At 43.8% G+C, this 23,265-nt stretch overlaps 1 protein-coding gene and 2 long non-coding RNA genes across 6 annotated transcripts in view; 2 read left to right on the top strand and 1 right to left on the bottom strand.

The window, feature by feature from the left end:
- Positions 1–316: 316 nt before the first annotated feature.
- On the top strand, positions 317–7,966 carry LOC311432275. The gene is made up of 3 exons (XR_014689933.1): positions 317–570; positions 1,657–1,936; positions 6,931–7,966. It is a non-coding gene; the product is annotated as an uncharacterized lncRNA (long non-coding RNA).
- Positions 7,967–15,450: 7,484 nt separating this feature from the next.
- Positions 15,451–23,265, top strand: part of DSP (desmoplakin) — a 39,163-nt gene continuing 31,348 nt past the window's right edge. For 2 of the 4 annotated variants that reach the window (XM_084509931.1, XM_084509930.1), the window contains exon 1: positions 15,452–15,934. In XM_084509931.1, coding sequence (XP_084366057.1) covers positions 15,738–15,934 — 197 coding nt within the window. In that variant the 5' untranslated portion in view covers positions 15,452–15,737. Of the gene's footprint in view, positions 15,935–23,265 lie in introns of all 4 variants that reach the window. The other 2 variants (XM_084509929.1, XM_084509928.1) reach the window with 2 other exon arrangements.
- On the bottom strand, positions 18,296–19,069 carry LOC311431931. Its single transcript, XR_014689715.1, has 2 exons — positions 18,789–19,069; positions 18,296–18,609 (listed from the first exon to the last, which is right to left on the bottom strand). It is a non-coding gene; the product is annotated as an uncharacterized lncRNA (long non-coding RNA).

Here is a 23,265-nt window from a genome sequence, read left to right as displayed (position 1 = left end):
ATTGTTTCTCCAGACTCCATGTTTGTACAAACTGAGGTTGTGTGTCAGTCACTGAAATTAGTCTCCAGGTCTTTTGCATCTCAGGAGCTCTTGGTGCAGCTGTGCAGAAATGGAAGCACTAAAAATTAGGCCTGCAATGTGGAAATGCATTTAAGTTGAGCTTTAAATATAGGAATACATGGCTGATGCCAGACAGTACCTCATCTTGTGGCAAGTCTTCCCAGGTGCTGTAGGTGTGGAGTACTTCTTCACAGGCTGTGAAAGATGGAATTAATTTCCTTTCCTCATATTAAGCAGAGGAGACCAGGTCAAACCATTTCCTCCACGCTACCCTTGACCAAGAGGAGACTGGCTGTGCACCAGCAATGAGCTATTTCCAGCTCATGTAGGAGTTCAGAAGAGGTAGGATTTTACTTTCCACTGAAGGGATGATGAACACAATGGAAAATCATGCTGCGTTAGGTCAGAGGTATTTTATTGCAGAGGAAGATGGACTGTATTGCTGGAGGAACACTGTGAGGATTTCTGGCTCATGGCCGTGCCCCATCTTACCCCTCCTCTTCTCTAAAGGTGAGCTTGGCAAGAGCTGGCTTTCTGATGTGCCAGGACTCCCTCAGGATGCGATGGTTAGCCATGGCTGTGAGGGGAGGGGAAAGGCACGGTCATCCTCAGTTGAAGCAGCTTTGCTGGGATGGAGGATGCCTGGAAAATTCGTAACTGCGGATCTGTTTTTAGCTGCAGCAAGATGAAAGGCATATTTTATGAAAGTAATACATTGCAGTGTTACACGTGCAAGTCAGGAGAGAGACAGCATGCATATGAGTGCAATGCTTGCTTGTTTGTATGAACTATTTTATGTGTATAGGATCAAATGTTTGTTACTTACGCAAAGCTTAATAACAGGTCTCGAGACCATGCTACCTGGCTGTGAGCCAAACAGTGGAGGTATAATATGCTTTGGTATTTTGCTGTGGTTTTCTCTTTTGTTGACGTTTTTTTAATGTACACTCTTCTCCAAGGTGAGATGCAGGATGCAGAGGTAGAGCTGTGGTAGTTGAGATGATTTAAGGGTAGCAGGGAACCAAGATTTAAGAGACTAAAAATACTCTGTCAGATCAAGTGTCATAGCTGGAAAGTTACCAAGCTTTCCACCTCTTTAACCCTCTGTCTTGTCTTTTTCCCAGCTGAGCCTTCCCAGATGGTCCAATACAGGACACCACTTCTCCCAGCAAGTCTTCTGCTCTGCCCACAGCTGGACAGGACTGAGGTGTTTCTGCACTGCTTACAAATCTGGTGACAGAGTAAAGTTAAGATACCAATTTCTTGGATCTGTAATCCAGATTGAGCCTTTAAAAATGATTTTTCCTCTTGAAGCTCATAACCATCCCTGCCACACTATCATCTGAAGTGGAATTGTGACTGCCCGTCTTTCTAAAAGCTACTTTCTAACTCAGCCACAAAACACAGGTTTGATTGCAGATTAGATGCACAAAGTGAGATTATGCAGTCTACCTTGTGCCAGGGACCAATTATATTATCAAAGCAGTCCCTTGTGACTTTTAAAAGTTTGTCTTTGTGGAAAATGGCCAGCTGTTTTTCAATTATGCAGGATGGAATGCGACTTAGAGTATTATTTCTCTGTTACATCTCTCGCAGACACATTACGCTGGCATATCCAACTTGATTGTGCACACAGTTTTCCTGAGAGGCAGTGGCTTGCTGACTTGGACTCCTACGGATGAGAAGAAGTGGAGAGCAGCTCCTTGCATGGTACAGACTACAGACGAGGACGGCTGCAGCTGCAGTGCTGGCAGTTCCCATCTGGATGAACAGTCTGCTCCCTTGTGCTGGGGGCACAAACTGCATGTTTGCAGGGTTCAAGGAGCTCACGTGGGCATCTGAGCCAGAGCCTCAGCTGGGAAAACTGCTCTTTCAGGTAAAGTGTAAAGTCTGCTTTTAGCCATGTGTCTATCCACGTCTTCATTGTCCCTGAAATTTTGACTTGCACTGGGTTTTGACTGCTAAGTATTACACTGTAGCACAGCTTCACTGAAGTTTAAGTCCTTAGTTTGGGGTCAAACTGCCCTCTGCTAAATTAACATTACATTCATAGCGAAGTATGAGCATTGCATGCATAGATACGCTGTTCTACTCCTTCTGGGAGCAGTTATTGTCTTCTTCCTGCAGGTATTATAAAGAGAGATTACTCATTAGGTCAGGGGAGGGCAGTTCTGTATTTCATGCACTTTTCTCAAATCCTTGAAAGAAGAATTAAACATATTCCTTTAACAGAATTCAGCTAAAACTTGTAGGAGAAATTATACAGTTCTTTTCTGTTGTCCTCATAAGTCCTTGCCTCCCATCATGGCTCATCCAAAATGCATCTCTGTTCAGTTCAGGCTCCCTTCCTCCCACTGACTCCGTTACACTCCTTCTCCAGATTTTCCTCGCTCTCCGTGCAGGTTGGAGTCTGCCTCCATCACAGGCGATGCCCTGTGTGACCCCCTCTCCCCACACCTCTTCACACATTCCTTTCTTATCTGGTTTTTGCCCTGCTCCAGATTCCCTCCCGACCATAGGCCATGCATGTTTACAGATCCCAACTTTATGCCTTCTAACAAAACTGGCATTCATTCTGACACCAAGTCATATGACCTTCATCTTTTTTTTTTTTTTTTTTTTTTTTTTTTTTTTCCAAAACCCTCTGTATATGCATGAAGCCTTTAAACAGTGGCATCTGAAATGTTTCTCCATCTTCTCCATGTTTGTCTGCTTATATGATCAATGTTTATGTTATGTAGTTATTATGCTCTTCTGAATCTGTTCTAGCTGTATTTTGACTAGACTGCGGTGACCTTCAGGCAAAGACTCTGCTCTGCATGTTTATACATCACTAAATACTCTGTTGATGCTCAATAAATAAGAAAATTACACATCTTTGAAATTACTTTTATGTGAGGAAGCAGCTTAATAAAAATTTGCAGAGTGAGAAATTGCCCCCCACCCCTGCCCACCTTTGGAGGGGGGTCAATGGAAACTCAGCCACAGGACATTTAGGGCACAATTTTGCAATTATTGTTGCTGCATTGTAGGTTTAGATTATTAGTTCACTTTGTCCTTTTTATATATATCATGTATTGTCTTTGTAAAGTTCCCTCACTTTCTTAAGCGTTGCAGATCTGAATGACTTTTGGGTTTGTAAACCTGTAAATATCAGTACATTTTTGCCTGTTAAAATGATCTGACCTCAATGAAGCTTATTTTTTATTTTTATTTTTTCCAAAATGGGTCACGTGGGGCAACACCACCCCCTTTTAGGGGCGATACTCAGCTTCTGGGAAAGCAGTTGCTGAAGTACACTGAATGCGTGCTGCCATAGTGCTCATGTTTAATGCCTTGTGCTGTTGCAAACTTCAGGCCTGCAGAAACCCCATTGTTTATTGATGGGAGAGGCCCCACCCCAGCTGTAATTAAAGCCAAACTCATGTCATAAATTTGCTGGCATCCCAAGTGAAGCTGGTGTTCCCTGAGAATGAAGGTTATCTCTTTCTTTTGCTGCTGTTCCTTTGAACTTCCTGTGGTCAGGGAATCCTAGTGTTTTAAACTAGAAAAACAATTATGAAACCATCCCTGCTCATCTGGCCAGAGTTCATGTCTAATTAAATTTAACAGGAGTCATAATTTTAAGAGTGATTTCTCAAAAGCTTTATAACTAAAGACAATTAAGGCTTGAGAGAGTGAGCGCGAGACAGGGAGGGGAGAAAAACAGAGGCACTCCTTGGGGCAGGGCACTCCATGAGTATTAAACAGCCATGACTCATTCCTGCCTCTAGTCCCAGCAGAAGAAATACCTTTTGAATAGGTTCTGCCTGCTAGATAAAAACTTGTTTGCTGGTGCAAAAATCATACAGTGCATGTTAGAACAAGAACCTTGATGGACTATTCCCATTAAAAACAATTACACAGAAATGGACTTTTTTTTTTTTTTTTCTGATCTGTTAGTATAAATTGGGTGCTTTTTTTTTTAATTATTATTTTTTTAGCTGTGTCAAGGTCTGCAAAAAGAGGGGAGAAAGGGGAAGGAAACGCAGACCAAAGAATGAATGAATTAACTCAGTTGTCCTTGTGGAGCAGGATGTTTTTATTTTTATTATGTATGAAATGTATAGTAGTATGTATGGAACAAATCCATCAGCCCATTTGACAGGCAAAATCTGAACTTCTTGAGGACATGTGAAGCTAGAAAGAAGACTGCAGCAATGTAGAACACCACCATGGGGGGACCTCTAGCTCTTACTTGTGTATTTATTCTAAAGCAGCTCTGCATGCAGTACTGAAGCCTGACAGGCATCCTCTGAAGCCAGGGAATCCCACAGGCTTCTCAGAAGTGATGAAACAGAGGACAGTGTCTCTACATGTGAAGGACCCAGCCTTCCATGAACATTCAGAAAATCAGGTTTTATGACAGAGGATTGTAGGGAAACCTCCTGCTGGTACTATGGGGTGACGTGAGGATTGTAGAGGAAACAGTATTTTCACCACAAAATTGGCTCAGAGCAAGGTAGGTTGGAGCAGTGGTTAAAACGGAGCCAGCCAGCCGACACAGGTGTACCGTCATTACGGCGTTGGTGGAGACGGGCTGATGCTAAAGCAGCATTGGAATGCTTCGATGGGAGGCCTCAAGGCCTGCTCTGCACCTACGCAGGGTGATGCAGGCCTGTCGTGCTCCTCGTAAACTCACTCCGGCAGCTGTGTCCACACTGGGGACACGAGATCCTTACAGAGGGTGGGGAGGCGGCGGCAGGACGGATTGCTGACATCATGCGTCCCTTCCGTGATTATCATCTGCCAGGCGGAGCGTGCCCACACTGCAGCTGAGGTGCACCTGCAACAGGGGTGGACTCGGCTGGGCTGCTTTCAGTGGAGCCAGCTTGGGTGGTAATGGCAGCGTGACGACAGCAGCACAACATCAGCACGGAGCTGCCCCAGCCTGCTCGAGACCTTGGAAGCATATTTTGGTCACCGACCACGCTAACTCCTTGCTCCTGGAGTTTTGCTGCTCCTGGTATCTGTTCAGAGCTAACGCACAACTCCTGAATGAGCCCACAGCTGGGCAGTCAACCCCAGACAGAGGGTCTAGTAATGGTCCAGTGCAACCACGTGTGGGCCCTGCCTCTTTCTGGTAGTCATCTAGCCAGAAAAGAAACACATGTTCTCCCTTTAAAATAGGACCAGTTGTGGTATATCTGCAGGTTTCTTTGATCACCTCCTTGCAGTACTGTTTTTTCCCTTCCTGAAAAATCAAAGGTTTCAGCCATTCAGTGCTGTAGGTCCTCTGCCTGCTCAGCAGCTTCCCCTGGAGCAGCTTTCCAGCTGCCCCGTAAAAAAAAATGCTTCATCTATTCTAGATGAAGCAACACAGCAAAACGAGTATCTTTGTACGACAAGGCTAAAAGCAAACCTACGTAATCAGTGGGCTGCTGAGGAAGTAAACCCTGATCACCTAGAGAAGAAAAATCTGAGTTGCCATCTGGTAGAGCATCTTGTGTCCTTGCAGCAAGGACTTGGGAATTTTGTGCCCTCTGGGAGGGTGCTCATTGACTTTCTCTGTGCAGGAGCCTGGGGGAAAACCAGTATGTATATGGTATGGACAATGGAGCCCAGGAGTGAAACAGGGAGTGAACCACAATGATATTCTGCATGTATCCTAAGGATGATGCTTGGTAGTTTTACAATGTATATGGTTGTGAATGATGGGATGATGAACATGAATCATAAGTTGTGAATCAATTTACTTTTCATTTATTCCTAAGAACGTAGCTTTTTTTTTTTTTTTTTTTTTTTTTTTTTTTTTTTTCCCTCTCCTTGCTAATGTTAGCTTAGCTATTAGGTTGTCTCATATGATTCCATATGATTCCTTGGATATGCTAAAATACAAGGTAGATTTTGGGAAAGTATTTCATCAGTATTCTTTCTGGGAGATTTATGGTGATTTCTAATGTATTAATGTGCTTGAATGTGGAAATAACTAACATGCACACCTACATCCCTTATTCTTCTATTACTGAAACAGTGCTTAACAATGCTGATACCTCCACCTTCTCCTAAAAGCAATTCAGTGAGAATTAACTTAAAAAAATATAAAAAGTCCTAGGGAAAGTATTGCCTTCAGGCATCCAAAAAGCAAAAGTATCGGGATTTCCACTGAGCCAGTTAGAATTGCATGTGTGCTGCTGAATAACGAAGAAGGTGATTTTATGCCCTTTGGAATAAGTAATATTCCAGGGCATGTATGGTGTTCATGCTTCTATCAAAACTCCATGAAGGACAGTGGTGAATGCTTTGTTACATGAACAAGAAGAGGGTGCTTGGGAATGGCCAACGTGGATCTACCAAGATTAAACCATGAACCACATGAACCACAGGTCAGGTAGGCTTTGTGAGACCTCTAGAGGTATCTTGTCCCACCCATGTCCAAGGTAGAAGAGGCTGCCCAGGGCTTTGTCCAGTTGGGAGTTGGGTTTTGAGTATCTCTGAGGTGGAAATTCCACAGTCTCTCTGGGCACCTGCTCCAGTGTTTACTCTTATGGCAGATTTATTTTCTCTAGTATTGAGTGGGAACTCCCCCTGCTTGACCAACCTGTTTTTTTTTTTGTTTTGTTTTGTTTTTTTTTTTTTTTTTGATAAGGGAAGAACAGCGGTTGTTATCTGCCTTGGCTTTAACTTAGCTTTAGACATGATCTCCCACAGCATCTTTGTATCCTAGCTGAAACATTCTGGTCTGGACAGATGGATTAATAGATGGGTAAAAAACTGAAAAAACTCTCTTGTTTGCTGAGCTTAAAGAGTTTATGTTGTATTTGGAGGCCTTTACATGCCAGAATAGATACCAGAGAACTCTGCTTGTATCTGATTTATTATCTTTGTTAGTGATGTGTAGGTTGAACAACAACTTGCACTCAGCAAGTCTGCAGCTGACACCAAACTGGGGAGAGCAGTCATCATGCTTCAGGGCAGGGCTGTCACTCAGAGGGACCTGGACAGCTGGGGGAATGGGACACCAGGAACCTTATGAAGTTCTCCAACTGGGAAGGGATAGCTCCTTGCAACAGCTCTGCAGAAAAGGTCTTAAGGATGCTGATGAGCAATAAGCTACACATGAGCCAGCAGTATGCTTTGGCAGCAAGGAAAATCAAGAGCCTGAAGCAGACTGGGCTGTATCAGCAGAGCACAGCCCCTGTACCCAGAGGAGTGGTTATTGTGATTACCCCCCTCTGTGCAGTATTCAATAGATCCCATTTACAGCATTGTATCCAAGTTTCAGCCCTGGTCCAAGAACTAAGTTAATAAACTTGCTGCTAAGCCCCTCAGATGGTAGGGGTTTGGAGATCAGCCTCATGAGGAAAGGCTGAGGGACCAGTGCTTGTCCAACCTAGAGATGAGACGTCTTCGGGGGGCTAAGAACAGCCTGCCAGTACCTATGAGGCAGTTATCAGAGCCAACAAAGCTCTTCACAGTGGCACAGTGACAACAGATCGTAGGCATAAATTGAAATGAGAGGGTTGAACTGGGTATAAAGAGGAACCTTTCTTCACGAGGACAACAAGAAGTGGAACAGGCTGCACAGTTAGGTTGTGCAGGCACTATCCTTTCGGGTTTTCAAGACTTCTCTGGACAAAACCCTGAGCAACCTGGCCTGATCTCATAGTTAATGAGCTTTCTGCAGGAGTTTAACCACAGACCTCCTGAGGCCACTTCCAGCCTGAACCATTCTGTGATTTCTTGCTCAAACTGGGAAGGGAGACTTTATCACTTAAGTTATTCATCACCTAGAAGCCCTGGTGTCGTCCCAGTGAAAGTAAGAACTTCTTGGTGTTGGTCATAGTTTGCACAGAAAACAAAAGTCCTGAAAAACTTACGGTCTGTTGAGATGAGACAGGCAAAGCGTAATAGCAAAAATATAACTGACCCAGGTGCTGGCTGTTACACGAGAGTCCCTTTCTCCTCCTGCCCAGCTCCACCACCCAGGAGCTCCCCTCGGGCACAGTGCATCGCACCACTTCCCACACACCAGAGGCAGGTGGAGTAAGCACCAGGTGCTTCTGCCTCTCTCAAAAGATCCAGGTCATGGTACCTCTGGTTCTTGTGTTAATCAGAGTGTGTTAGCTACAGAAGTACAAGGAAGCACGGTGTTACAGCTACCCAGTTCATAATTACTATTTTATTGCCTTCTTGCAGACAAAACTGGCATTTTTTCAAGGGTATTGCTAGATTCTGTCCTGGAGGAGGGGACATACCTAGCATGAAACTGGCAGCACTGGACTTAGTTTAAATTCACACTGTGTTTAACAGAGTAGTGTGGACAAGTGAAATTTCTGATTCAATTGAGGGAAATCATGTCTACAGTGTATAACGCAGTGTGGTCTTCCAGTATCTGTACAGGTGTTTTGAGGACTACTAAAGCACATTTAGTTTGTTAAGATGTGTGCACAAGGAGCCATTGTTACAGTAAGATGATCTTGTTTTGTACAAAGTCATTTGGAGGTGATTTCCCAGGAATCCACGCAGAAAATAAGACCTCAGAATTGTTCCAACAAAATTAATGTTAAACAATCCTTTTTCTTCCCTGTTTCCTGTCAAAGTCTGTATCATGTTGATATTGGTCTTGCTGGCTCTGATGGTGCTAATTATGCAAAAGATTAGCATTTTTATGGAAACAGCTGACTATGTCCTAAATGAATCTAGTTCTTCCTAACACAGAAATGGATCTGAACAGAAAAAGAGTAAATCAAGTAAAAATTTTATTTCCTACATGTCTGTCTCAGAGCTACTTAGAGAGAGAAGATACTTTAGATACCCACAAACCTGTCTAAATCACATGGAGAGCTGTGGAGAAAGCATTAATGCAAAGTAGTTTCTTTAGCATCTCATATCATATTAGGGCTCTAATCCTCTGGTCTTTTTATCAGACTTTTATAATTACATGGAGCAGAGAATGAGAAGGTGGAAAACTAAATGAAATTGATTCTGGTATTTCCACTACAAGGATGGTGTAGGTGTTTGGGGGTAGGAAGTGAAGCGCACCAGCTTCTCGAACACTGAGTAGCTATGCTGGAGCAATAATTGAAGACTGAGAAGGAGAAGAATGTTCCAGTGCAAGTCTGAGTGATATTGAGGTATCACTGGAATTTGGTCTAGACAGGAGAACACTTCCATATTTACACTGTCACATCTTGAGTGGTGTGGTAATCAGAGATGTTTCACGATCCCCAGTGGCTGCCATGTAGTTTTGTGGTTCTGCTGATGGCAACTACTCAAGTTTTAAATGGGTTATAGTGATGTTTGTGCTTTTGCAGTGGAGGAGAATATAGATGTAATAAAAGACCCTCTCATTTTTGCATTTCTGTTCAACGTGACTCAGCTGGATGGAAGAGAAAGATTGGCTTCAACTTTTCACTTCTGAATTTATCCTTAGGGACTTGTGGATCTGTGTGTGTGGAGGCTGCCTCTCTTTTCCCTTACTTGTAATGCAAACTTTATAGTAACTAATTCCACATTAAATGATCACAATAAAAAAGACTCCTAGGAATCTTTCTTAAGTCAGGTTTTACATGTTTGAAAATGCTTTTACAACACAAAGCAATTCTTAATGCTGCCCTTGCTGAGTAGCCAGAGATTCCTTTGGTTGCATACCCAACGTACTGGTTGGGTATACATGCAAGTACGTCTGGAATACACAATGCTGTGATAACATCTGGAGTTTGTAGAGTGGGAATCTTGGTAAGGAGGTTTCCAATTCTATGAGGAGATAAATCACCCTCTATATAGCCTTGGGGTTTTGGAGAAGAAAATATTCTTGTAAGGATGACACCTCTACTTCTCAGCTGGGAGAAGCAGAGCTTCTGGCACAGCAAAGAACTGAATCTTTATCTTCCCTGTTTGTTATCAAAATAGCTGTGGTATGACCCACAAATTGAACATGAAACGACAAGTCTGCTTGCGAAAACTAATGCAAACTGAGTTAATTGCCATTCTTTTGTATATATTAGATCCAATTCTCCATTGTCCTCCACAGCCTGCAGCTATTATACACCATAAAAGTTCAGTGTAGGGGACATGTGCGTGCAAATCTGTTTAAAAACTCCTATTTTTCTCCATTAATTGGTAAAGATACTTAGGACCTTTATAACTGCTCCGATCTGGTATTCACTCTTACAGGTTACAAAGTATTTTTAATTATGGTGGTAATATTTTAATGAGACCATCAGTGCCTCAAGCCAATACCATAACCCAGTTGTTTGACATGCTGGGATGACAAGCATCTGTTATAATGTGCAACCTTGCTAATGGAAGATTCACGCTAATGAGGGGAAACCATGGGTGTCTACGGGGCGAGTGTAGCAGTCCCATTTGACCCTTTGTTCCCATTTCCAAGAACGAAGGCATAAGCAGAAGAAAGGGATGAGTGTCAATAAAATCATCATGCTCCTCATCCCTTTGGGCTTGCAGATACATGGGTGTAAATTAGAGCAGCCCTGCCTGGTGTGAAGCAACTGTAGATCCCTTGAGAGCTTTCTGTTCCACTTCTCACCTGGTGCTGCGTGCAGCCCAGCTGCACTGTGGTGTCTAGAGCCAAATATCAAACCAAATAATGAGGGAGGATGCACCCTGCCAAAAGTTCATGTTTTGTTAAAATAATTCATCTTCACAAATGAATGCATACTGCATGCACATCATGTGGCTGAAAAGACTTTCAATCTACTGCTATAGAATAGCTGGTCAGAAATAGCCTTGTGTTGCTGTCAGCACTATCAAGTATCTTTCTGTAAACTTCTCAAGCTCTGGCAAATGTCAGTGAGCGTTGATGAAATAGTGTTGTGAAGTGAGTTTTTAAATGAATGGGAAGAATGTATAATTAAATAATCAACCTTGTACTATCAATACTAGGTAGCTCTGCTTGCAGCAACATGAAAACAAGAGTTGTGTAGAAATATTGTGTCCTTGCTGTCAGTCATGGTGGGACCATGGTGGGAAAAGGCTGTCACATGTTGGTGTCCTCCACCTGAAGCAAAACAGCATCCTGAAACTTTTTGTCTGAGTAGTCAGTCAGGTTTGGCAAGGCTGACACATCCATCACCACACCCTTTACTTTTGCATGGTATAGAAGGAATTGTGCAGTCCTAGGATGCATTTTCCCCTTGAATTAAAATACTTTTTTATTTTTTTATTTATTTTTTATCTTACCAGAAACTGGTAGCATAACACTCCATTGCATGTCTGAAAGGAACACAGATGCTGTTCAGGGCCCTGGGAATGACAGCTCTTGGCAGGCAGTCTGGGCCTTGACAAGTCACAGGTTCACGCTATGAGCTTTGTGTCAGTCACTCCCTGCCTTCCTCAACCCCCTCATGCACTCGTTGGGGCATATCTATTTTTTAAAATGGATTGTGCTGCAGGGTATTATAAATCTGCCCATAATTAGGCACCAGTTGAGTGGATTTAAGATATCTTCCCCATGACAGAGATATCTTTGAGTGAGTTGTCTGAGCCCTCTAGCTTTGTTATTGATGACATTTCAGACCGTCTCTGTAGTTGCTGTAGAGGTGTTGCTACTGGTGCCAGCTGGTGAGCCTCTCTCCCCATTGAGAAGAGCTCAGAGTGAAAACGTGGGAGTGTTAACTGAATTCTTCAGACCGAGTGAAGCGAGGAGGTGGAAATTCCTAGGATTGGCCTTCACTTCCTCAGAAACACGGACTTCACGAATGCTGCCACTCAGTTTAAGCTGTCACTTCCCAGGCAGCTGTTGCACAGGGGTGGTAATGCACAGCAATCGTGCTACAAAGATGCACAGCTAGATAAGGGGCTTGCACGTGTAAACTTGTCCTTAGTACCCAGAACTGTAGGAGTTAGGAACACATAAGTCACATTGTGTCTTACCTTGATGATTCAATCTTTATTTGGAATTCTAGACCTGATTTTTTGAAAGCAACAATAACAAAAATCAGTTTCATATTCATATGACCATATCAGGTCATATTCACCTTTGTGCTTTGAATGTTAGCTACTATTGGTTATCAGAGTGTTTCAACTATTTCAGATTTATTTGGTTCTCCATGCAAGGAGGGTATCAAAGAGAGGACGGCATTAAGCATGCTCAGTGCCATGTTGTGTGAAGTAGGAGGGGATAACAGTTCCTGTTAAAAGTTAATTAGCAAGCCATTGAGGGGAATTTCTGCATGCCTTAGGAATTCAGTTTATGAGTTAAAAATAGATCTCTCCATGGTACAGACAGAGACAGTCACCTCAGGAAGCTCCATAAATAATTAAAGAACCACTATCCAGTAGCCTAAGCCAGAAACAAAGATTTTGGGTACATCACTTGGGGTTGGGAGAGCCTTTTACAAAACCTAAAGAAAGACATTATGCCTACCCCCAGTATTATGTATCAAGGAGCTTCTCTCTGTCTGCTAAAGCAATGTTCAAGGCACAAATGTATCATTGCCTCCTTGGAGTTGCTTTCTGCTAACATCCTCTTGGTACATGCAGTTCCAGAGGTGGTGGGTTAGGACACAGTGCTGTAGAAAAGTCCTTGGCTCTGACTTGGTTTAAGGAGCCAGAAAGGAATATTAAGGAATATTACATCTACTTGAGAGTGACTTGCCTAAAGACATTCTCTGGAGACCCAGACAGCTTTCGTGGGATCCATGTCTTAAGAAGCAGAATTTCTGTCCCCTTCTGCTAAGGGACATGAACAAGAAACTCCAAATTACTGCATTTCATTCTCTTCTGCATCGAGTTCTCCTTGGGAGGAAAATGAAACACTGAGGCCTGCAGAGTTTACTGGACATTTGCTCTCAGAAACTCCTTGAAGTAAAGGAAAGGGACTTAGGATGTGGCCTCTGGTATGTCAGGATTGGCCCTTTCCAGAAGTAGGTGAGCAAGGCTGAAGTGGTATCTTCCAGTCATGACAGCAATATTTTCCCACAGTAAGTAGAATTTTAAGCAATACCCATGTGACTTGTTACTTCTTCAAGATAACCAATTCCACCCTGAGTAGGATCCAAGCAAAATTTACTTTGTTTCAGCAAAATACAAATAGTTGTATTTACTTATTTCTATTTCTTATGCATGAAGATAGTTCAGATGGGAGCATCGAGCTGTTCTCAGTATCCATTCAGTCTTATCCTCTCCTCTTAATTTCAGTGGGGTTAATTGTGCGAGTAGGACCAGCAGATTTGCTATTTAAGCACATTTTTCTACATATCCAGGTAACGATGACTCATTCAGACCTCTGGGTGTATCACATACATGCTGTCTCCATCACAAATAATGGAGTGCCTCACTGAGCTGGCACACTAGTCCAAGCTGAAAGGTGGGGCTGTTTGGAGGTGGTGCTAAAACTCAGGAAGAACACTAGATTAACATAATACTTTTGTATTTCTAAATACACATACATTCAAATGGACAACTTTCAAAGAGACCTGCTGAAAAAATGCTTATTGTTTGTATGTCTAAATGCAAGTGTCCAACTTGATACATCACCACTTCAAAAATCTGACCTTTAGGTATGCTGGTAGCACTAATGCAGTGGTCTGTATTTCTGTTTCAAAAAGTTTGAACTAAGTGCCAAGGTACAAATTTCAAGTTTCCTTCAGTCTGCATCTCCCTCCTAGTCTAAATCGCTCCTCTTTCCTACTTTTTTACTTTCTTCTTTATAGCACCAAACCTACGTTTCTTTTTTTTTCTTACTCATCCTTACTGCTTTTGTATTCTGCTCCCTAATGACTTGGAATGTAATGTCAAATCATCAACTCGTGCAGATATCATCTTTATTCAAAAAAGCACCCAAGTCCACATATATACACACAGATATATGTATGTATGTATATATATATATACACTGATATGTAATGATTCATGTTATACATAGTATAGAATGTATATTACAATATAGAAGTCACTGTATGACTTCACAGATAATAGGCAACTTGCATTCTGCCGCTTTGTAGTGCTCCATACAGCTCCGAGCGGTGCTGTCAGCATGCCTTTCAGGACCAGTTTGCTTGGAAGAGCTCTTATGTCTCCACTACGCTGTGCCCACCACCACCTCCAGCAGGAGGCCAGGTTCTCATTCATTCATTCATTTCAGTTTCAGTGGCATTGCAAAGAACTGCTCACTTTCAGTTATTCTTTTCTTTTTGGAATAGTTCAGAAAATCTCATCCTTTGGTACATTTATGTTGTTTTTGTTTACTGTTCTCTGGTCTGTTGCTCAGATCTAAAATATCAGAAAATTATTCAGTGCAGGAAAGACAGAAGTGGGCCCAAGAAATTAAGAATGATGCGAGCTGCTTGTGATCTTCTACACATTTCAAAACTAACAGCACGTGTTGTTGCAGAGCATTGGGTGACTTACATGACTGGTTGGCTTTACCATGCTTTGGGATGAATGCTGTGGGATTATCTCAGTAAAGCCTGGCAGCTTTATTTGTGGGTGACTACTTAAAATCTGACCACTTTTCCTCTGCCTTCTAACACCACGGTCAAGTGGCCAGAACAACTGAGGTAGTGTAATTTAGTACAGTTAAGAAATTGTTCCTAATTGACCCTTGAGACTGACCCAGTAGTCTATTAGTCTGTGGCTGAGAATGAAGGAACCACTGGGTATCCTATGGCAAACTGCCTTTGCTGACACACTGCACGCAAAAAATAGTAAAACTATTTTTCTCTAGCAACTGGCACTTTTTGTTGTTGTTGTTGTTTTTCACTTTTTAAAAGTAAAGCTTAACTTTTAGGCACCAAAAAAAACTTGCTAAGTGAAAAAGTCAGTTTAAAAACACATTTCTTGATACCCTCTTTCACAGTCACAGACACAGCACGATACAAGTCACACGTTTCATTCATTTATGTGCAAGTTTCAGGACAGTTGTGGAAATGGATTGGGCTTGGAATATGGACAGTGTTCCCAGCTGTCGGACTCTGTGTGTCTGTGGATTGATTAAAATGAGCATGTGGTAAGAGTTTTGGGTCGGGGGGATGTGGCTGCTGCCTGTGGACCAGAGTCATCCTCGATGTAACCGTGCTGATGTAACTGCTGCTGTCGTTTTTGGGTGCGAGGTGCCTTCTGGAGTTGTAGGGGGCCGGGTGCGTTGCAGCTCCCCTGTGGGAGGCTGAGCGGTGCCTGGAGGTCTGTCTGAAAGAGGAAGGCGGCTGAGCTGACACAAAGTCCACCTGCAGTTTTTAATGGGGCTCCCACCTCCAAACCGAAAACTCGTGCGGGCACCCCGGCAGGTGGACGGCCCGACGAGGGGGGCCGGGGCCACGCCAAGCCGGAGGCCGGGCTAGGGAAGAAGGCAGGAGGGAGGCCGGGGCCGCTGAGGGAGGAGGAGGAGGAGGTGGCGGCTTAAAACCTCCGCCGAAAGGTGTGGCTTCGCCTTTCCTGTGCCGGCGGGGAGGGGACGGGACGGCACCTCTGCTCCTGCCACCACCACCACCAGCAGTAGCAGCAGCAGCACCAGCACCAGCACCAGCAGCACCACCAGCACCACCAGCACCTCCCGCAGCCTCGCTCGGCGGCGCCCCCCGCCCCGCACCTCGCCTCCCCGGCTCCCTGCCCTCGCCCTCCCCGGCTGCCTGCCGCCAGCTGGGGCCCTCCGGGCGGTGAATGCCGCTCCCCCCTCGGGCCCCGGCTCGCCTGTCCCCGCTGTGCCCGCCTGGCCCCCCGTCCCGCCCGCCACCATGAGCATGAACGGCGGCTCCCACCCGCGGCTCAACACGCTGGGCCGCATGGCCAGGGCCGACTCGGGCACCGACCTGCGCTACGAGATGAGCTCCCATGTGGTGAGCGGCGGCGGCGGCGGCGGCGGCACCCACACGCACAAGACCTACTACTACCAGAAGACCTACGGGGGGGACTACGCCTCCGACGGGTACGGGTAGGTGCGGGAGGCTGTGGTTCGCCTCCTCGTTAGGCTCGACTTTGGGAGGGGGGCGATCAGCGGGGTGGGTGACGGGGTGGAGAGCGGAGCGGGGTCTTGGTGTCGCTGCTTGGCACAACTGAGCCATCCTGGCACGTAAAACGCCTTGTTCGGCCTCCGCTTTGGTTCGAGGCTGGGCAAGGGCGAGGCTGGCCTCCGCCTTCTGCCTCCCCTCTTGGCACCAGCACGGCGGAGACCTGGCAGGGAAGACGCCAGCCTGCGCGGATGAAGTTTTGGCAAAGCCTTTCTGGAGCCAAGAGGTGCTCCAAACCTATGAAAACCAAGCATGGCAGTTATGAAGACCTGGCCGTGAATCCCCTTGGCCAGGAGCTCATAGGACTGGAAATAGGTGCCAGTCGCTGAAGGAAATGACATCGGTGTCTGATAGCCACCTATACTACTGCTGGCCGTTAGGCTTTATTTATTTATTTATTTATTTTTAACACATGGAACGGTTCTGTTAAACCTATAGCTCTGGTTATCGATGCCACTGATTTGGGAAGTGATTTGGAAGTGCTGTCATGTAATTTGTGTTAAGTTACAAGCCCTAACTGTACTGACATCCTGATCAGGTTGCAGAAGGATGAGCGTTAAACACATACAGCAAGTAAACAGCAGATGAGAACTTGCAGGCTTTATGAAATAAGCGTACCTGTAAGTGGCTGTTGAGAATTACAGAATTTTTTCTAGGTTGGAAGAGACCTCAAGGTCATCGAGTCCAACCTCTGACCTAACGCTAACAGTCCCCACTAAACCATTTCCCTAAGCTCTACAACTAGGATAACCCTAGTCAGTGCCGAGAGCTCCGTTTAGGTGTTTCAGATCTGTTGCCAGAGGACCACTGAATGCAGGACATAACTTGCATTCTGCCTATGTTTGTTTATTACTTTGCACAGTTCTTAGTTCTTCATTTCATTCTTGGTTTGCTGTGTGCATTATGATTAGCTGCTGCTGTAACATGCCTACCCACTGCTGCAGTCAGTATGAGAATACCCCGTCTGTTGAGGTATAATGAGATCAATTCAATACCTTACCAAGGGAGACTGCACATGCTAGGATTCCAAAACACCAGCTGTGTTGCATTTTTGAGGGTCTGTTTTGCTAGTGGTGCTCCGCTGCAAATACCTTTACTGCTTTTAAGAGACAGGCATGAAAAATAAATGGCGGAGCATGCTAATTTTTCCCTGGTCTTTTTCCAGTCTTCACTCTGGTGCAGCTACAGTGGATTCACTGGCGTGCCTTCCCTATTAGTCCTGACTTTCACTAGAGGAGAAATACTTCAATTTAGCATTCTTTGGGTTTTGTTACGTATTTTAAACTAGCTTGCAGTCTGTTAGGCTCTTATTTCTTTAGCTTTCAGTGGTGTCATAGCAAAAACGGAGAGGATAGGCCTGGTGAAGAGGTTAAGGATCTTCTGTCAACATAGTTTCATTTATTCTCTGTAATATAATGTTCATATCTCCTTTTCGGGAAAGTGTAACTGGCAAGGATGTTACAATGAAAGTTCCCTTTCCGTTTATTCCAAGGTCTCTGCATGTTACTATCTTCCCCTGTTAATCAGACTGAAAACCATATATGTATTTTACATACAATCTTCTCGTATGTGTAAAGGTCTCACCATTCAAAGCATTTTGAATAAGTATTTGAAAAATGTATGTGCTTGCACATTACTGAGTTGCACAGGCTTATTTTAGATTGGTGCTGATTTGAATTACAGTATGTCCCCATGTAGAAAATGAGGGATTTTTTGCCATTTGATGAAAAACGCAGTCAAGTCTGATTTTGCACATGTGCTGCGTGTGGAAAATCCACAAAATCCTGTGCCGGTTGTGCTTGCAGGATCTTGCATCTGTTACTACCTTGCATAGTCTGTGGAATTGGTTTTAATATTTGTGTTACGTCTGATACGTTTAGTGACACATTTTAGTGGCAGTTGCTGAACTGAAAAAACAGAGGCTTCTTTTTTTCAATGGAGAAAATTACTGTACCTTAATTTTCAATGCAGTAGGATTTAGCTTAGGGTCTAGTCTTGTAAGTTTTGGGGCGTATTCTGCCAAACAAGTCTGTGCTGAGTATTACATTAGTCACAGAGCAATATAAGACGCTCCCTACCCTTAGGGCTCAGCAAGGTGCTTTTACAACATTCCCGGTTTCTTCTGGCTTGGGAACTCAGGATGAGCTTGGCCCTGAGTACAGATACTCAGCTTGATGTTGAGTCATGCACTCCTAAACTGCCAATTAATCAGTCAAATATTTATCAATGTCTTTGCTATGAGAGATAAAATCTGATCAGCTGGGAGAGAAGACAAAAAGACAGCGGCAAGTTCAGCAGTTTTATTAAGATTTGGGGAGAAAAGAGGTCATAAGATTCATGGTTGCCAAGTGACACATTGTTGCAAAAACTAATTTATGCACAAGATTTGCTTAAAGGCTAATGGAACGCCAGCACCTTAAACTAGGAAAGGATCTAGATATTCAGATCCCAAGTCTTGACGTTACTGGCAGGGACTGCTGGAGAGGCTTAGAGGAAACAGGTCCAAAGCTGCATTTTTGCCCGTCCGATTGTCCTCGCAGTGGTCTGCAGGGTCCTGGCCAAGATGAATCACGGTGTCATGCTGGGCATGACAACTGCCCTAGTGACAAACAAAACTATCTGAAGACGGAGAGTAAAGAATGTGTCTGAACTGCCAAATGCCTGCTGTGCTCGCAAAGCGTGCCCCGCGGTCGAGCCAGCACGGAAATACCTCTTAACAGCAGCTGGTAGTGCTGCACAAGATAAGAAGGAAACCAGCTTGCACCCCTCCTAACTCACCTTTTTATAGGTACCTGTCTGAGATCGGTTCCATTGCAAGCTATTCTATGTGTCTTTGAAAGCACGAAAACATTTGCCAGATGTATTTCAGGTGGCTGTTGTTGGAGGAGCCGTGTTGCCTCGTCTCCCCGCCTCGCCATGCTGGCTGGGCGCTGGGTCCTGCACCTCCCTCTTGCAGAGCTGGTGCTGGGAGAGGCAGCGCAGGCTGTGCGGACGTGCCTGCAGCTGGCAGGTCCTGCCCCTGCAAGCAGCGGCCTCGCTGCTGGTGATTCATACTGGTGGCAGAAGTCCCGCTCAGGGGTGTGAGAATTTTCTTCAAACAGGTGTGGCAGGGCCCCTTGTGAAACCCTGCTTCCATCGAGCTCACGTGGCCGTGGCAGTTTTAAGATTTCACTGGTGACTTTTTTTTTTTTTTTTTTTTTTTTTTGGGCACATTTCTGAAGGGATTAAGAGCCTGATCATGCACGACGATAAACTTCAAAAGATAGCTTTATCATGTAATGGCCTATGTACATGACCTATGCTTCCAAATATGAAGGTGTCTGAAGATGCACTGTGCCAAAGCTGATCCTAGTAGGAACACAGATGCAAAGAGAAAAGCCCATTATCAAATTATTGGTGTTTTCTGACACTTGCATTCACTGTCTTTAAGGGGTAAAGAAACCTTCTGTTATGTAGTAGTTTAATTTCTGGTTATATTTTTACAGATAGTTGATTGCTCACCTGTTAGCTGTTTCTCTCCAGAGATTATCTATTTGTCATACATCTCCTGTTGTGTTAAAACCAATTTTTTAATACTTGGATTTCCAGGTGTGCACATGCAGCTAGCAGATGGTGGGTGCGAGGTAGCTCAGCCGATGGTGTGTGCAGCATGTGTGCTGGGGATTTCCGTTCCAGTTCAGGTTTTCCTTTTAACTCACCTAGCCTGGGCATACCGGGTAATCCCTTGATGAATCTATTGCTTGTTCAAACAAGTTTCTGTGTATGAAAAAAAAAAAAAAGAGAGGTGCTATTGTTTTGCTCAGCTTCAGACTCTGTGTTGAGTTATGGGAGTTTTGATACTTTGGATCTGCAAAAAGACCTTTGTCAGTGGAAAAAAATGCTTCAGATTTTTAAAAGTATAAATATTTTGTGGAGCCAAAAAAATTAACAGACACTATTTTGACTCGATGTGGGCCCTCTTAAAACAGATCTTTGGGCTGAGAGTATCCTCTTTCTGTGCTTCTAAAGCATTAAGGAATCGTGAAACAGTTTCCACAGCACTGCTGGACGGATGTTCTTCTGCGTGTCCCCTGCTCCTCTGGACCCTCGCTGCCCCCCAGGTGACACAGCAGCTTCTGGATGCTGATGGAGGCAGAGACTAGAGCAGCCCCCATGTGTTTGTGTGTTTTTAACAGCAGTACGCAATGATGAAGCAGAGCATAGTTGGCTTTCCTCCTCGCCTTGTGCATCCTGTGTTAGCAACAGCCCAGTTGGACCTGCCAGGTTGGAAGCTGATTGTTTACAGAGGGTCTATCATTTATTCAAAACATGTCATTTGAGAAATATTGTTACTTCTTAAATATGTTGGTGATGGTGATAGCCACCCATGGTGTGCTTGAGGGACATAGGCACAGGTGTGCTTGAATCACTGATCGCCATACTCACAACACGTTGTGTGGCCTTGAGGGTGTCTCTCAGTCCTGCTAAAACAAGCAGAAATAGTTATTTCTTCTTTCTGTGGAGCAATGTCTCACAAGCATACCACTTCACAGTGAAGTGCAACCTCGCTCAGAAATTCAGGACTCACCAGTGTGGCAATAGCCAAGCTTGGCTCAGCAGGTATATTGCAGCAGGGAGGTGTCTCAAATATTGCCCCGTACAAAACCTGCTTGCAGCAGGGTATGGGAACAACACATTTTGCCCTGACAGGGAGCAAGCCTTTTGCTTCCTATGCAGAATGATGGCAACATGATGATGCTGTCTCTTTTTGAGTGCTCTTCTGGCAGTAGAGAGCTGCAGGGCCACATCTGAAGATCTGTAGCCTTTCCCAAATCAAAAGTGATTCTTCTGTGTTTTGAAGTATTCTCCTAGTTTTAAAACAAAGACACTATCCCCCTATTTGTTCCTTTAATAGTTAATGACTATTAAAATGAAGTCATTTTAATAATGAATTCAGTTTAATAGCGTTGTTTTGAAATTCATGACTTGCCTGCAAAATACCTGTCACAGCCTAAAATTTTTTTGAGTTGCTGGTAGAAGTAGGTTACCAGCTCAGGTCTGAAGCAGCCTAGGCTGTTTGGCTCAGCCCTGTTCCACAGGGATTGAAGATCCAAAGCAGTATGGCCATTAGTCAGGTTTTTACAAAGGTGTTTTTTTATTAGTAGGAGTCCTGGCACTTTTGTGCTATAAGTCTGGCTAAAAGTTCCAAGCTCCAGTTGGGTCCCTTTCTGCACGGGTACATGGAAGGGTTCAAAACGCTGAAAACTATTTACAGGGCGCGCTAAATCAAGCGGAAAAACTGGCCCGTGCTTTCACTGTGTGCAGTGTTTGGTGCAGCAGGTTCCCATTCACAGATTTGAGCTTTAGATGTTGCCAGAGTTAAAATCAAATCAAAATGTCATCATCATAGCACCAGTAGTTGTTGCAATGACCAAAATGTTACTTTATTCTCATTCAGTTTCATGTAAGCAAAATGAGATGAAAGGACAGATTACCAATAAATAGTCCTTTGACAATCCACTAAATCTGCCTCGTGTGAGGATTGTCAGGGTCCTACATCTTTCCGAGGGTCACAAATGTATTTTTACGTAGGATCTAGGCTACAGGGTTGTACTTTGAAAATCCAGGTTCTTTTGTGCCTTTGCATTATGATGCCACCTAGCATGTTCGTGGGTTGGGTTTTGCCTAAGTTTCTCTGTATGCCGTTGTGTTGGATATGGTATTCCTTTGTCTGGATTTTTCCTTCTGCCTGCAGGTTGGATGTCTGCTTACTCTGCGTTAGGGTTTCTGCTTTGATCTGCTGTTCCCATTGCAGGCCTGTTGTTTCCCCTGGCTGGGAACGCCATTAGTTCTCCCATTGTCATCAGCTACATTTAACAGGACACTGCCTTCTCATCCACTATCCTAGCATCACTCTCAGTATTTTGACGAACAAAATAGTTAAAATAATTAACTAACAACAATAAAAAAAAATTGCATACAGGGTGTTAAAAGCTACATTGCTGAACTACCGTGCTCTTTCTTATTTCAGTTTGTATTGCTCCAGCTTCTGCCATTATTTTTTTGTTAAGTCTTTATCTGCTAGATTGGAGAGCCTCAAACACTTTCTGCTTTCTCCTTGTGAAGGGTCCCATGAACTCTAAACAAGGAACTTACAGATCTTTATTTGAAGATCTAATTAGGGCATATTAAAGCTTCCCAGTGCAAGGCATTTGCTCCTCCCTTTAAAACACTTCTGTGGATCTGTATTCAACTATCTACAGCTTTCCAACTTTTTTATTATCTGGACAATAATGTTGGATGTAGTGTTTTAATATCATTGGGATGAACACAGAGTACTTGTAATTCTATTTTTCCTGCTGTGTAAATTATTCTAGGAGTTGGATTTATTTGAAAACACCTTTTCTCCACAATTTCTTATTCTGTTAACTGTGGCAGTCCTTGTTTAGACCTCGTCTCAGTGTAAAGTGAACTAATTCACTACCACTAAAGTGACCTTTGAGGTCAGTTGAGTTACACTGAACTCAGCAGAGATGCACTGATTTACTACAGTAGGGGTCTGATCCTCATCTATAGTTCCTTTGGCTTCAATGGACATCAGGTATTTGTAGCTGTCAGGAGATGATTAAAAAAGCAATTGAAGAAAAAAGTACTCTTCTCATGTTCTAAAAAGAGAAAATTACTTGTAAGATTCCTCTCTCTTCCTTACTATGTTTCATTAATGAGGATAATTGTGGGTATAATTAATGTAAATTTTAGATGCAGTTGGATGCTTCTAGATCCAAACACAACAGCTATGCCTAAGGAGAAGGAAGGATTTTAAAAAGGAAGCTGATGGGGGAAGCCTGGCATAAAATGAGTTGTGCAGTTTTCTTTAAGGTGTTTCCAAGGCATATGGGCATGCGTAGCACAGTACGGTGTGATGTTTATGCAGCCAAAGGGTTACAGTGCAAGTGAGGAGTTGTGTGTGTACAGCTTGTTTTAAGCCACTCAGTGATTTTTCAGTCCTGTCTCTTTGTCTTCAAAGGTTTATTCCCAGGTATTGACAGAAGCAGCTTAAAGACTTGCTCAAACTTTTTCCATTTGCTCAAGAAGAGCTGGTACGAGAATGGCAGGCTGCTGAACGACAAACTACACACGCAGCAAAAGTTCTCTTAAAGGATGCTGGTGAACGTTTCCCTTCATTGCAGTGCTTGTTCCCAAGGACAGCTCTGCTGTGTGTCATGGCTCCTTTTACCAAGTATGATCAGAGACTGCTGAAGTCAGTTGAAAGATT

Source organism: Aythya ferina (assembly GCF_964211825.1).
Source record: "Aythya ferina genome assembly, chromosome: 2".
Lineage (NCBI taxonomy): Eukaryota > Metazoa > Chordata > Aves > Anseriformes > Anatidae > Aythya > Aythya ferina.
Note: the sequence above shows the minus strand (reverse complement) of the source record. Positions and strands in the feature narration are given on the sequence as shown.